The following is a 16,521-nucleotide window of genomic DNA, read 5'->3' as shown; positions in this document are numbered from 1 at the left end:
CATTGTTTATGCAGTGTATGGCCTAGAAAAGTCACGAAGGAAAAGCCTGACAGTTGCGCTATGTGGGACTGCATTTAAATCAGGTGATATCTCTCGGCAGACACCCATACTTGACGAGTGGCACTATTTTCTAGGCATCTTTAAGTGCTGACTGTGTACTCAGAACTGCAAAATGCATCAGATGATCGACGGGCATACTAGAGACACTGCACAACACATCTGTGCAAAGCTTAATCGGATTTTCACTGTGGTTTCCATTTTGCGACAGATTGGAACATACTTTTTGGACACCCTTCGTACGTGCCTGTATCTGGTGAAGCACAGAGAAAATCTAATCAGTGACATCCATAGTACATTGTGGAAAATATTTCCTCGAGCTGGCAGAGAGAAAGTGCTGCCCAAAGGATTCTTCCTTCGCTTAAAAAATGAATAACTGCCATTATTATATCTTTGTGTAAACATATTTCCAAATTAAGCAATAAAGCCTATCAAATTTAGTGATCACTTTGAAATATTGCACATAGGCAAAGTGGGTAAGCCAATTTCTTTTTTCAGGTCTTTGATATAATTTGGAAAATGTAAACTTCGAAACAATGACTGAAATTATTAATAATGATTTTGGACACATTCAATTTCTCTTAAAATGAAGTTGTTATCCATAAAAATTCGCCATTTTTCAGATGCGATTATGGCAATACTTGGCATAGAGCAAGGTTTTCTAAATATAGCTCTGACCGTCTTTAAACTGGGATTAGTACTTAAGATGTTAGCGGCCGATATGGAGGAAAGTTGTGGCGGCCACAGTTCTAAGGTGGCATGAATGCTCTCGGTTCAAAAAGGCTGAGACTACAAATTTCCTAACAAGTCAAAAGTTATTTGCAGTGAAAAAGTTGGGTACACCACCGTGTGTTTGGTGTACCTCTCCACATCACCATCAGCTAGTGAGTTGGACAGCAAAGATGATGGACAGCTAATAACAGGCATATGGTATGAGCATAATAGTGCAACTCACCTGTTGGACAATGGGAGCTGGTAACGTTCTATGCCTTAGGCCTTCCCAGTCAAAGCCCTGGAACCACCTGAAAATTAAAAGTTGACAAAAGCGTTGATTTTCCAGCACTTCGTGCTTCAAGCGCAGGTCCGTATTTATGAGAAGCAAAGAGATACCCACTTGTGCTTCTTGATGTCCTGAATGCCTCCTCGCTGGTAGCCAAGCCTCTCGGAGGGGGCGTCACGACACAGTCGCTTTATCAAACTTTGTGCAGCTCGCGTGATGTGCCGAGGGAAGTCCACCATGTCAATTCCCTTCAGAATTATGTTATACGTCTTCATAGGATCAGCTGCAGTGAACGGCGGCCTACAAAATGTTTGCTGTGTTACCATTGAGTGCAACAAAGGTGAAAACAAAGACGAGAAAATTACAAGTTTTAAAATACTAACAATGAAAATGTTTAATGCAATAACAATAATCTGAAATGAGTGAGGCAACCTTCTACAATTTGACACACAGAGTGAAAAATTCTGTACTGTGCCCCTGTTGTCTTACATAATCACTCCTGTAAAAATTTTTTCCAAGTTGCAATGAAGTGTCTTCATTCTTTGTCATTTAAGAGGTATTAATCCAGGGGTAGTCACAACGCGACTTGCGTCTTCATGCGATCTTATCAAGACAAGTGTAGCTCTTCTTGACTTGGCAATGCTGCAAGTACACAAGCAGGTTGTGTTTAGCTTTCACAGCAGCTTAAAATCTTTCAGGAATAATTTGGAAGTACATCATTCGTTCATTGCAAACGTTTCCTGAAAATTTCTGAAACATTTTATAAGGTCCCAGTCGGCTGGGAGATTATTTTATATAAAGTTTATGACTTCACTGAAGAAATAATTTCTTTTTTAGTTTAAGAATGACTTTATTAAATTTTGTTTGGTGCTGACATTGGCAGGGACGGGTAACCTGCTTCGCCAAATATGTATTTGAAGCTACTGGTACTGTAAGAGGACGAAGGACTACAAGGACTAAAACGAGATATTTGTTGAACTGTATAAGTTTGGCTGGAGATTTCAGAAGTACACTGCTTGTCAACAGAAGAGTGTGCCAAGACTGGTCTTAATTTTTGGCACAATTTAGTATATGCACAACATAACATTTGCAAGAGAGGTGGTGAACACTGGACACACCACAGAGCTAAAGTAACTTACTTAGTGTTTGTAATGAAATATTATTCAATAATGTTAGTTTTAAAATCAAATAAAAATGTTGATATAACAGATCCTTGAATACTACCATTGCTTTTGAGCAATGCCATCATAACAAGCTCCAAAAAGCAACAAAACATGATTTGTAAATGGCGAGCAATGACATTATCCATTCTCAAGTCATCGAAGTATAAACATGAAATACAGAATAGCACAGATCTTTAATAATAAATATAGGAACTAATGTGATTACCAAGGGATATTGGAGGTTTTGATCTGAGTCAAACTACTATAACCGCTAACTCACAACAGTACCCAAATATACAAAACGAAATAACCAGAAAACACGATGCTATAGAATGGTTGCTTTCAAATACGGAAAGAATACACAATTAGCACGGACAAAGTTAACAGGCATCGAAAGCATTCACTTGACCTGCATAGCTCAACTTCAAAGATCGACACCAGTGCAAAAAGCCAAAAAGCAATACCAATACACATAAAAAACCGCACCAATCAACGAAATGAAGCGTCGAAATAAAGCAAAGCAGTCATATAAAATAAAAATTGAATCTCTTGTGTCTCAAAGCAACTAGCACACCAGGCAAGAATTTGGAAATAATCAAGGTCTGATTCCATCGTCTGCTTTTACCTAACAATGCCATTTTGACTCATGACGTCATGTTTCAAATTAACAGCATAGTTTACATGCGTTACTAAGACGACCACGAATAACATTTAATTATAGGCCGATTACATATTTCAAGATGACGATCGCAAGATATAGCATTACGGTCTAAGACAATTATAAAAACAAACGAAGTGTCTCAGTAAGCTACTAAAATGAAATTAACGGAATAACCGTCGCAATGAGGGGGAATGGGTGGGGACAAATTAAAAAAGTTAATAAACACGTACGGTCATTCCAAAGCAACCAAAAAATCTAAAAATTACGCGATATGAATTCGTCTAGAGTAAACCGTACGAAAAAAATACAGAAAATAAAAATTTGGTATACAATAATTATGTTGACCTGTGTAGGTCAAACGAAGACAGCGATACCAGACAAACCCCAGCCACCCTGTCCTCCTCTACGCTTCCCCGCAAAAAAAAAAAAAAAAAAACCACAACTGGAATAAAATTTTTCGCATGACATATACAGCTGAAACAAAGATAGCTATACCGGGACCTCACACCGAACCGTGAAAACCAATACCGCAGTTTTCATTAGGCCTATACCGGGTGATTAAAGGACACGTTTACAAAATGACAAGGCACATCGGACATACAACAAGGATCAGTAATCACGAAGGAACCGGGGTCACAAACGCCATGAGACGGCGCTGCGGTCACGAGAGGACGTTGCTATACAAACACGACCGGAGCGTGCAGAGACCGTCGCCATTCACACCTTGCAAATGTTAGGAAAACAACTTACTGTGAAGTGGCTGAGATGTATTTGATTTATGGGGCGTCCAACTGCAGTGGACGAGAAGCCGTGCGATTGTATCATGCGAAATATCCCGATAGAAAGATGCTGTGCTACACATTATTCGTCATCCTGCATTGCCAATTCTGTGAAACAGGCTCGTTCCATGTGCACAAGCCGGATGCTGGTCGCCAGTGAGCAACACGGAAGAAAGCGTTCTTGAAAGGGTGCAGCATACGCAGCCAACAAGTACACGAGATGCATCGCGTTTCACCGTCATCCCCCAAACCCCCGTCTGGCGCCTTGTGCATGACGAAGGACTGTATCTGTTTCAGTCATTGCAACTGGGGGTCTACAACAAGCGCATGCGATTTGCGCGCTGGTTTCTGCAGGAATCCGCTGCAGACCGAAGATTTACAGCGACAGTCCTCTTCACCGATGAGGCTGCGAATAACCCTTCACAATAAACACACTTGTATCACTTCGGGTAAGGTGATGCTTTCGAATTGCAAGGGGCTACGACCACAAAATTTCTTCTCTCCATTGGGCCTAAGTCAAATGATTCAACAATTACATGAACGAGGATGTGATGAAGTTCATGACCTGTGTACGTGAGCGGATGTGAATCCACATGCTACACATAGGCATGCGTCACAACGCAAATTTACTGATATCGTGTGGGCTGGCACCGTAGGAGACTGTTTAATTGGGCTGTTGCCAAACGCCGGCCGCGGTGGCCGTACGGCTCTGGCGCTGCAGTCCGGAACCGCGGGACTGCTACTGTCGCAGGTTCGAATCCTGCCTCTGGCATGGGTGTGTGTGATGTCCTTAGGTTGGTTAGGTTTAAGTAGTTCTAAGTTCTAGGGGACTTATGACCTAAGATGTTGAGTCCCATAGTGCTCAGAGCCATTTGAACCATTTTTTTTGTTGCCAAGCGATTTTTCCATACCTATTCGTCGCCGCCTTCGATTTCAGAACGACGGAGCCCCAGCGCATTTCAGCAAACAAATGAGCGCACATCTGCAGGCAAACTTTCGCAGTCGTTCGAATGATTGCGGTGACCAGTCGCATGGCCACCACGATCACGTGATCTGTCCCCAGTCCTTTTTTTCCTGTGGGGGTATCTGAAAGGCCTTGTGTATGAAACACCGGTTACATCGCCGGAGGACCGACTGTGCAGCACTGCTGGGGCAGCAGGACCTCTTTGAGAGACACCAGATATCTTTGAGACGATGCGCCGTTCAACGCAGCATCGATGTCAGGCGTGCTTTGACGGATCTGGACAAAACTTTGAGCATCTCTTGTAGTGGGTGTCCATTTGTATCAGGTGTCTAAACAACTGCAGCGCCATTTAGTAGCCCTGAATGGTCTTTGTGACCCTCGGTTCCTATGTGATTACTGAACCTCGTTGTATACCCGGTGTGACAGTTTGTAATTTTTTTTTTTTTTTTTTTTTTTGAATGATCCTGAATAACATACTTACCAAAAACAGCCCCTCTAAATGAAAGTAACCAAACACAAACCTGAAAACCATTACCTCAAATAAATTCCCCTTGAAGCGTAGTCAACTCCAAATTATCGTAGGTTGGCTACCAAACACACGCACACACACACACACACACACACGCACATACACACACACAGGGAGGGATGGAGGGAGAGAGACGGAGAGAGAGAGGGAGAGAGAGAGAGAGGGAGAGAGAGAGAGAGAGAGAGAGAAAATCGCCCGAAAGAACTATGCCTCTCCACCTCCATGTAATCACCACCCACACACCCACTCACAAATATCCGTGTCCAACAAAATACCCAAATGAAAACAACAATTTACATATAAAAGCAACAGGCACAAATCTAAAGAACATAAGCGACAAAAAAAAGGATAACAACAAAGACATGAACCGTTTCGTAATTTTTAATTTCGAAACTATGGTTAACTGCCAGACGAGTGCAACCACTACCTCCCAGTAGAAAAACAATCTGAAATAATATCAGAGCCTTATCAACATATTGCTCAATTAATCTCACCAAAGCCCGTTCTGTACGCCGACTCACAACCTTCAAAATAATATATGAACACCACCAACGAAAACAACAGAACTCCCAGACCTTAATTCACAGAAGCCACTCCGCATCGCCATTCCCAAGTTTCGACATATCACACTACCACTCATGCATTCGGGCCTCCTAAAGGTCCTCTATACTTAATGAGTTCACTACAAACTTCCCTACAGAATGAACACCAGTCCAAAACACACCTGCTACTCACACCACTCTCATGCGGACACTACCACAGGGGATGCCTACAATACTTCACAAGTACATCACGCAAGGCCAACGTAGATTTCTCGATCCAGGACTCTCTCACGTTATCTCGTTTACATCTCCACAAGTGTAGGTCTCTTGTCCGAGCCGGAGGAACTCGAGACAACTTCATAAATTGCCTGTATTGCCGACACATCATACTTTTGGCACTAAGCCCAATACCCTGGAAAACTCTAATCTCATTATGGACGTCTTCGCCCATAGAAATGCTGAGCGCCCTCGGACACATTTTCAAAGTCAGTTCCATGTCTACAAACAAACGGACAAATACGCAACATTAAATCTAAATAACCAAGAATCTCGAAAAGGGAACTGGCAGCTCAAACACGAAAAGTAAATTAAAAAACAAAAAATTGTCTCCTCTTAAAGGAGAACAAGAACTTTCAAAAACGAACTGTTCGGCAAGCAAATGAACGTACAGACACAACTTCAAGGAAAACAACATACAAAAAAATGACAAACTCACACAATTCTCTTTGAAAGAGATACCAACCAACGTGGACTGACAGCTCAAAATGTAGAAAAAGAAGAAAGGAAAAAGTGAAATGTAACTGCAAAAAATTAAAATAAATCACTGAAATGTGAACAACGTACCAACCGTAGTACAGACAATGAAAATAGTCAATCACAGCTTGAAGAAAAACTGTTCAAAAGACAAACAACGTTCAATCCAAAGAATGAACAAACTAAGAACGAAAGCTGGTGGCTCAAAAGCGAAAAATAAATGACTACGAAAGGCTCCGACACCATTGCTACAAACGAAACCAAGACTCAAACATCCACCACAATAGTATGTCCATGCTTACTTCAACATCTAGAAAAATTTAGTGCAAAATGTATGTGAATTGTGTCAAAATGACGTAAAAATGAGAGACGTGGGACACAGGAATTTTATAGGAGTTTGCGAATGGATGTACAAGTCGCATCTATGATGCGACCAAACCAAACAATACTTAAAGAGACTTGTTTCTTTTGCAATGTAATAGACTATGGTCTTCTTTTTGATCATTCTGCTTTGCGTCTTATTGATGCGCAGACTAGTAATACCTGGATGTGTGTATTTTACTCGGTTGAGAAAAGTTCTGTACTGCTGGAAATTAGGTATTTGTTATCTTCAAAATATAACTTTTTTAAAGTGCTATGTGATTTTACTTATATAGGAGTTAGTATAAAGTTATATAAATGTTGGAACACGTGAGGCAATACTGACCCTACGACTTATCTTAGAAGATAGATTAAGGAAAGGCAAACCTACGTTTCTAGCATTTGTAGACATAGAGAAAGCGTTTGACAATGTTGACTGGTATACTCTCTTTCAAATTGTGAAGGTGGAAAGGGTAAAATACAGGGAGAGAAAGGCTGTTTACAATTTATACGAAAACCAGATGGGAGTTATAAGAGCCGAGGGGCATGAAAGGGAAGCAGTCGTTGGGAAGGGAGTGAGGCAGGGTTGTAGCCTATCCTCGATGTTATACAATCTATATATTGAGCAAGCAGTAAAGGAAACAAAAGAAAAATTTGGAGTAGGAATTAAAATCCATGGAGAAGAAAGAAAAACTTTGAGGTTCGCCGATGACACTGTAATTCTGTCAGAGACAGCAAAGGACTTGGAAGAGCTGTTGAACGGAATGGACAGTGTCTTGAAAGGAGGATATAAGATGAACATCAACAAAAGCAAAACGAGGATAATGGAATGTAGTCGAATTAAGTCGGTTGATGCTGAGGGAATTAGATTAGGAAATGAGACACTTAAAGTAGTAGATGAGTATGGACAGAATGACGAAGAGAGTGTGGGAAACAACAGGGAGGAAAGGGGAAAGACAGGAACCAAGTGGGCTGTTGAACTTCGGAAGAACTGGTTGGAACTGGGGATCAAGGTCGAAGGAAAGGAAAATTGGAGGAACAAATATTCACCGACCAATATGCCGGAGATCAATGACAGAGAAGAATACAGGAAAAGATTAGAGTGTCACCAGTGGAGCCGACAGGAGAAACGGACACTGAAGATCTCGGAAGAGGAGCGGTAGAGAAGAAGAGAAAGAACGAAGAGGTTCTGGGTGAAGAAGAGGAAAATGCAGTCCACGAAGGGGCTACCCGTGGTCCAACAAAGGCCGTAACGCAAGAAGAAGAAGAAGAAGAAGAAGTAGATGAGTTTTGCTATTTGCGGAGCAAAATAACCGATAATGGTCGAAGTAGAGAGAATATAAAATGAGGACTGGCAATGGCAAGGAAAGCGTTTCCGAAGAAGAGAAATGTGTTAACATCGAGTATAGATTTAAGTGTCAGGAAGTCGTTTCTGAAAGTATTTGTATGGAGTGTAGCCATGTATGGGAGTGAAACGTGGACGATAAATAGTTTGGACAAGAAGAGAATAGAAGCTTTCGAAATGTGGTGCTACAGAAGAATGCTGAAGATTAGATGGGTAGATCAGATAACTAACGAGGAGGTGTTGAGCAGAATTAGGGAGAAGAGAAACTTTTGGCTCAACTTGACTAGAAGAAGGGATCGGTTGGTAGGACATGTTCTGAGGCATCAAGGGATCACCAGTTTAGTATTGAAGGGCTGCGTGGAGGGTAAAAATCGCAGAGGGAGACCAAGAGACGAATACACTAAGCAGATTCAGAAGGATGTAGGTTGCAGTAGGTACTGGGAGATGAATAATCTTGCACAGTATAGAGTAGCATGGAGAGCTGCATCAAACCAGTCTCAGGACTGAAGACCACAACAAAAACAACAGAAGTTAACATCTTCTCTCTGAGATTTTGCAGCATTAATTTCAGACGGAGGTTTCCTTGTTGGCAACCATTACTGCCTGGATTAATAATTTGTTTAAATACGGCCGCAATGGCCAGCTTATTCAGAGTAAAACTACGTCGTTATTCACGACGAGTTATTACGTAAGTACTACTACTAAGATTTTCCAGAATTTTAGGTGAATCAGATCGCAGACTGCCGAGTATGTTCCAGCAGTGACGCAGCTAACACTTTTATCTTCTTTCAAAAGTGTTAAATGTTGTCTTTATGTTTAAGCAAAAGCTACGTTACATTAGCAACACATATAGAGGACCATATTTTCCGTGTAAATAAGAGTGCTCCTGACCGAAATATTCCTGTTATGTGAATAGGACAACGTCTCACTTAGATCATTGCTAGTCATTCATTAGGAAGTCCTCCTTACTGTGGGACGAACATTATTAATTAGGTATTCTTACAGCAGTGTTGTGATTCTATCGCTCTTATAACTATGTGAACATAAACTGATGGCAATTCGTGTATAAAAACTCGCAACTGCAAATAACGTTAACAATACGACAAATATCATTTCATATTATTACATTAGTAAAACCCTTTTTAGAATTACAACACGCCCCTTCAACTACGCCCGCCATCCACCAGTTCACACGGTATGACACAGTTGCGACACCAGTCAAAGCCAACGAGTAAAGTATCACAGCTCGGACAAATACAGCAGTCCCCCACGCCCCTACAAAACAACCGCATGATCGAAAAAACACACATATATTCCGTCAGAATGAACGAACAAAAGATGTAAATACACACAATTGAACGGAATTTTTTGCTTGACGTATATAGCTCAAACGAAGACAAGGTTACCATACACACCCCCACAAAACAACGACATAATCTAAAAATAGCACAAAAAAATAGTCCATAATAAACCGAGAGAGAATGTATTAAAAAACTGAAATCGCACTACAAACGAAAATTAACAAGTCAAAAACAGATAACAAATATATAACTAATAAATACCAAAGAATCGATACCACTCAGCATAATCATTAATACAATCCACTTAATGAAAACAGACATCCACCACAAGATTGAGCCACCGGTATCAACAACACGACCCCTATAAAACAATCGATTTTATATACAAAGCGCCTCCATGATGTCACATTCGAAAAAAAGCTAAATGTTTGTAAAAACCAAAATTATAAATTACATCACGACTAGTTTCACTCACGACGTTGGTAAGGTAATACTAGTATCATGTTTTTCAGTTGACCTACACAGGCCAACCAGGATACCGGTCTGAGGCACATTGTTCCTTTCGCTGATAGTAATACGAGCTTGCGGTTCAGTTGACCTATATAGGTCATTTGAGAAATAGGATACCAATGATAGATACGTTGTTCTTTTAGTCGTTGGTAATAGCAATGTTTGATTGGTCGCTTTTATCTTCATCGGTAACATTGGTATCTTCTTCCTCAGTGGAAGAACAGGATATCGGTATTCTGTTTGTCGTTTTTGGTCCTGCGTAATTGGTTTTCCTGAAATTTTTGTTACTGTATTGTTTTGCGGCTATGTTTGTAGTTTTGTTTTTAGGTCGTGCTCGTCCCGAAACCTTCCAATTCGCTGCCTGCCCTGTTAAATTTTTTGTGGACTCGATAAATCCTTTTTCTTTTTCTTTCTTTACACAAGATTCTTTTACAATTATGGGTTTTCGTGATGTACATGCACTATCTCTGTTCTCTGGGCTACATTCCTTATTTTCTGAACACTCGTTTGTGCTTTTAAATGTTTGTCACTTAGCGTCTGTGACTTATCTGTGATGTCATTGGTCAAAGCCGGCGAATTGTATCCCAGTCTTCAGTATTCCCCAATCTGAGCTATGCACTTATGTTCCTGGCTAGCCTCACCCTCAATAAACTTGCCACATTACAAAACAATCAAATATTTGTAAGGAACAGAACGATAATTACAATCACTAATCGTTTCACATGTAATAATTTAAGTTATGCTCGTAAGTCCGTGCCTAACCCTACCCTCGGAAATTGTGTCAAAGACAGAAAGAAACAGCCAAATATTTGTGAGAAAAAAAATTAATCTCTACTAGTTTCTCTATCAACAATTTAAGCTCTCACACAACACAAAACCACACCTTCATAAATCACGACATATTTGGAATAAACAGCATAGTTCACAAACAAGATAACCACAGATAAGATTTAATAACAAGCAGCTTATATTATTCGCAAAGTAGACTCATCACGTCACACAGGACAAAAGAATGCAAAAAACGCACAAGTGAAATAGCATCTTTCGCTTTACCTATATAGTTCAAACAAAGACAGCGATACCAGACACACTCCACTAAACAATGACACAATCGAAAAATAACGCACACAAATTCCTCCATAATAACTGATTCGAAGAAAACCGCATTGTTTGGAAACTAAATCAATATTACTGATGAACCATTTTTAGGTCAACTTGTGTCTTTGATACCATCTGTCGACTTTGAGCTATCATGGAGTACTGTCGTGGTGGGTGACGTCATTCATCAGTCAGAAATTAAGCATTATGTTTTGTTAGTCGTAACGGTGATGACAATTTACATAAACTTGGAATTATTTATGGATATATTTTCCTTTAAATATAAAATTGTTGGGTCAAGTGCACGGTCTGATTCCCCCAATCTAGGAGAATTTGTGTTCTCTTAAATTTGACATTCTTTCTTCGTTGCTTCCACAACAGTGGTTCCGACCTGTTTTGTGTACCATGGGGAACCAGTACCATCACTTAATAACTTATTTGGTGTATACAGGGTGTTACAAAAAGGTACGGCCAAACTTTCAGGAAACATTCCTCACACGCAAATAAAGAAAAGATGTTATGTGGACATGTGTCAGGAAACGCTTAATTTCCATGTTAGAACTCATTTTAGTTTGTTCTTCCACCTGCGATCAATGGAGCACGTTATCATGATTTGATATGGGATACTCTACCTGTGCTGCTAGAACATGTGCCTTTACAAGTACGACACAACATGTGGTTCATGCACGATGGAGCGCGTGCACATTTCAGTCGAAGTGTTCGTACGCTTCTCAACAACAGATTCGGTGACCGATGGATTGGTAGAGGCGGACCAATTCCATGGCCTCCACGCTCTCCTGACCTCAACCCTCTTGACTTTCATTTATGGGGGCATTTGAAAGCTCTTGTCTACACAACCCCGGTACCGAATGTAGAGACTCTTCGTGCTCGTATTGTGGACGGCTGTGATACAATACGCCATTCTCCAGGGCTGCATCAGCGCATCAGGGATTCCATGCGACGGAGGGTGGATGTATGTATCCTCGCTAACGGAGGACATTTTGAACATTTCCTGTAACAAATTGTTTGAAGTCACGCTGGTACGTTCTGTTGTTGTGTGCTTCCATTCCATGATTAATGTGATTTGAAAAGAAGCAATAAAATGAGCTCTAACATGGAAAGTAAGCGTTTCCGGACACATGTCCACATAACATATTTTCTTTCTTTGTGTGTGAGGAATGTTTCCTGAAAGTTTGGCCATACCTTTTTGTAACACCCTGTATCTGTTAAAGGCCGTCGATACATTTTCTGGTCTTTGGTTACATAGTTTGAGAGGAATTGGAGACTATCTCTTAGGAAGGCTAAAGCGAATTTTTATTTGCTTTTTTAAACAGATATATTTTGTTTTTATTTTTGGTTGATTTAGATGTTACGGTATTCAGTCTTGCTACAACGTTCATGTGGTCTCGAATTCCTGTTACCGTTATAATGCTTCCTATTTGCTCAGAATTATTCGTTGCAAAGATGTCCAAGTCTGTTTTCGCATCAATTTTACTGCAAGGCAAGCTTGTTTTAACAACAATAAACGCTCCATCACTAACTGCGTTTAATCTATCCCTTTTGAACACCGACAGGCCCCTTGAAAAAATTTCGGCTGAAGTTGTCTTCTGCTTTAAGCAGCTTTCAATACCTATAACGATTTGAGCTTCAGCGTTTTCTATTAGCGCTTCTTTCTGAACACAGCTACAACAGTTTACAGTTACAGTACCTGTTGTTGCTAAGTCTAGCCCCGCCCTCAATTTGCCTTGCACCCTTTCAGACTGATATCCTTTCTATAATTCCTGATACCCTCGAAGCTAAAAAACCGTCCCGTCCATTCCACACTGCCCCTGTTACCTGTGTAGCCGCTGTCTGAGTGTAATGGACCCTGACGTATTTAGTGGAAGCCAAAAACCCACCACAATATGGCTCAACTAGAGGGATTTGCTGTTTACACTATCGCGAAACCATCAGAGCCACTGATTTAGATCCTCCACTTGGCGCTGTACCAAAGGTCCTCAGTCTATCATATCGAATATGCTACAGATTGATATTTCTGTCTTCATCTCGCAAGTAAGACGGGCAGTCTTTACCAATTGATTTAGCCGCCCGAGACCAGAGAGAATCTCTTCCGATCCAAAGCGACACATATCATTAGTTCCGACATGGGCCACCACCTTCACCCTGTGCTCTCCAAGGCGTCTGGTAGCAGCCTTTCCACATGTGGAATGGCTCCTGCCTGTTTGCACACATAGTGCACACTGAACTTCCCCTTCTTGGCAGCCATTACTCTAAGGGGCCCCATTACGCGCCTAAGATTGGAGCTCGCAACTACTCGCAATCCCGCGCTCTGTGACTGTCCATATCTTGCAGGCTGAGAGGCACCTCTGAAACAGGGCAAGCGATCGCATCTGGCTCAGGATCTTTTATGAGCCACACACGGCGCCTGAAACCTTCGATCGCATTTCCGGACTTATGTCTGTATGGCCTTTTTTTCTCCTTATTCTCTCAGGGACTGTTTCCCGTAGTTTGTGTCCATTTTGCAATATCACCTTGTAAATACAATTTTATAAGCAACATATGGTATCTTTTAGAACTTATATAACTGATTAAATGTAAAAAGCAAATAAATAAATAATTTATTCTGTGTGACTGTGGTACTGCAAGACAGAGGTAACTGTATATACAGTGTTTTAACCGTGGTTGGAGCTTGCGAAGAACTCAACATCAATTCAACATGTCAACATTGTACTTACGTGCCAGTCAGCAGCTCATGCATGAGGATACCCAACGACCAGTAGTCCACAGCTCGGTCGTGGCCTTTATTCAGTATTATTTCAGGCGCTACGTATTCCGGCGTTCCACAAAAAGTCCAGGTCTTCGCGCTGTACCCGAGTCTCTTCGAGAAACCGAAATCCACCTACAACACAAAAATGAAGTTAATAATGGGCGAACTCTGCTCATTTTTATTTTATTTCATCCTTTTATTCAAATTGTTCCTGAAGCATGATTGTGTGATACTAACAGTGTTGCAAGTAAATTAGAATTTACGCTGAAGAAACAGAAGTCATGGGATACCTTCTAATATCTCGTCGCACCGCCTTTCTCCCGGCCTAGTGCAGCGTCTCGACTTGATGTGGGCTCAAAAAGTGGTTGGAAGTCTCCTGCAGAAATACTGAGCCATGCTGCCTCGACAGCCGTCCATAATTGCGAAAGTGTTGCCGGTGCAGGATTTTGTACACTGACTTCTCGATTATGTCCCAAAAATGTTCGATGGGAGGCCGGCCGGAGTGGCCGAGCGGTTCTAGGCGCTTCAGTCTGGAACCGCGCGACCGCTACGGTCGCAGGTTCGAATCCTGCCTCGGGCATGGACGTGTGTGTCGTCCTTAGGTTAGTTAGGTTTAAATAGTTCTAAGTTCTAGGGGACTGATGACTCACAAGGGAACCTCCCCATCGCACCCCCTTCAGATTTAGTTATAAGTTGGCACAGTGGATAGGCCTTGAAAAACTGAACACAAATCAGTAGAGAAAACAGGAAGAAGTTGTGTGGAACTATGAAAAAAATAAGCAAAATATACAAACTGAGTAGTCCATGCGCAAGATACGCAACATCAAGGACAGTGTGAGCTAAGGAGCGCCGTGGCCCCGTGGTTAGCGTGAGCGTCTGCGGACCGAGAGGTCCTTGGTTCAAGTCTTCCCTCGAGTGAAAATTTTAATTTTTTATTTTCAGACAATTATTATCTGTCCGTCCGTTATCTTTTCATCACTTTTTTGGGAGTGATTATCACATCCACCATAAAACCTAAATCGAGCAAGGTAGAAGTATCTTTTTACCCATTCGCCAAGTGTACAAGTTAGGTGGGTCAACAACATATTCCTGTCATGTGACGCACATGCCGTCACCAGTGTCGTATAGGATATAGACGTGTTTTCCTGTGGAGGAATCGGTTTACCTATGAAATTGCGATCAAATGTTTTCAGTTCCCATTGGAGAGGCACGTCTTTTCGTCTACTAATCGCACCGTTTAGCGGTGCGGTCGCAAAACACAGACACTAAACTTATTACAATGAATAGAAACGTCAATGAACGAACGGACAGATCATAACTTTGCGAAGATAAAAAATGTAAACTTTTCAATCGAGGGAGGACTTGAACCAAGGACCTCTCGTTCCGCAGCCGCTCACGCTAACCACGGGGCCACGGCGCTCCTTAGCTCACACTGTCCTTGATGTTGCCTATCTTGCGCATGGACTACTCAGTTTGTATATTTTGCTTACTTTTTTAATAGTTCCACACAACTTCTTCCTGTTTTCTCGATTGATCTGTGTTCAATTTTTCAAGGCCTATCCACTATGCCAACTTATAACTAAATCTGAGGGGGGTGCGATGGGAAGGTTCCCTTGTCAGAAGTTAAGTCCCATAGTGCCCAGAGCCATTTGAACCATGTTCGATGGGATTCATGTCGGGCCATCTGTGTGGCCAAACCATTTGCAAATTGTCAAGAATGTTCTTAAAACCAATCATCACCAGTTGTGGTCCGCTGACATGGCTCATTGTTATCCATAAATATACTATCGTTGTTTAGGAACGTGAAGTTCATCAATGACTGTAGACAGTCTCCAACTAGCCGAAGTTAAACATATCCGGTCAACGATCGGTTCTTTTGGACGAGACGAGCCAGTCGATTCCATGTAAACGCAGTTCATACCATTATGACGCCACCCCACTTCGTGACATCTGCGCCACACTCAAACCGTACTATCAGCTCTTAACAACTGAAATCGGGACTCATCTGACCAGCCACGGTTTTCCAGTCATTCTGTTACTGCGTTGTCCGTGGTGAGAGGTAATGCCCGAAATGCGGTATTCACAGCACACTCTTGACACTGTGGATCGCGGTATTTTGAGTTCCCTAACGATTTCCGGAATGGTATGTCCCATGCGTCTAGCTCCAACCACAATTCCGCGTTCAAAGTCTGTTAATTCCCATCGTAAGGCCATAAACACGTCGGAAATCTTTCACATCAATCACCTGAGTACAAATGACAGCTCCACCCACGCACTGCTCATTTATGCCTTGTGTACGCGATGCTGCCGCCATCGGTAAATGTGCTGTTCCATGTTTTTTGTCACTACAGTGAATGACAGGTGTCAATAAAAGTAAAACAAAAGTCATGAGCTGTTGTCGAATTAAATCACACGATAATGGGAAATTAGATTATGAAACGAGGAGCTAAAAGTAATATTTGCACAGCAAAATAATTAAGTCCGGCAAAAGGAAAAAAAATGTAAAATTCAAACTGGCAACAGCAAGAAAATCTCTTCAGACATTTAGAAATATGTTAACATCGAATATAAATATCCTGATAGCATTTGCCTGTAGTGTGACCTAATTAGGAACTGAAACGTGGGCCAAAAATAACATATACAAGAAGGGAAATGAAGCTTTGGAAATATGACGCTGTAGAAGAATGCTGAA

The 16,521-nt window shown here is 41.4% G+C and overlaps 1 protein-coding gene across 3 annotated transcripts in view; it reads right to left on the bottom strand.

Moving 5' to 3' along the window:
- The window catches only part of LOC126475817 (cGMP-dependent protein kinase, isozyme 1), a 578,889-nt gene that overhangs the window by 43,629 nt on the left and 518,739 nt on the right, over positions 1-16,521 (bottom strand). For all 3 annotated transcript variants that reach the window (XM_050103496.1, XM_050103494.1, XM_050103495.1), the window contains exons 9-11: positions 13,798-13,961; positions 1,172-1,357; positions 1,013-1,079 (exon numbers count right to left, since the gene is read on the bottom strand). In XM_050103496.1, coding sequence (XP_049959453.1) covers positions 1,013-1,079; positions 1,172-1,357; positions 13,798-13,961 — 417 coding nt within the window. The remainder of the gene's footprint in view (positions 1-1,012; positions 1,080-1,171; positions 1,358-13,797; positions 13,962-16,521) is intronic.

The sequence above is a fragment of the Schistocerca serialis genome, chromosome 1 (genome assembly GCF_023864345.2).
Source record: "Schistocerca serialis cubense isolate TAMUIC-IGC-003099 chromosome 1, iqSchSeri2.2, whole genome shotgun sequence".
Classification (NCBI taxonomy): Eukaryota; Metazoa; Arthropoda; class Insecta; order Orthoptera; family Acrididae; genus Schistocerca; species Schistocerca serialis.
This window is presented reverse-complemented; position numbering and strand designations above follow the sequence as displayed.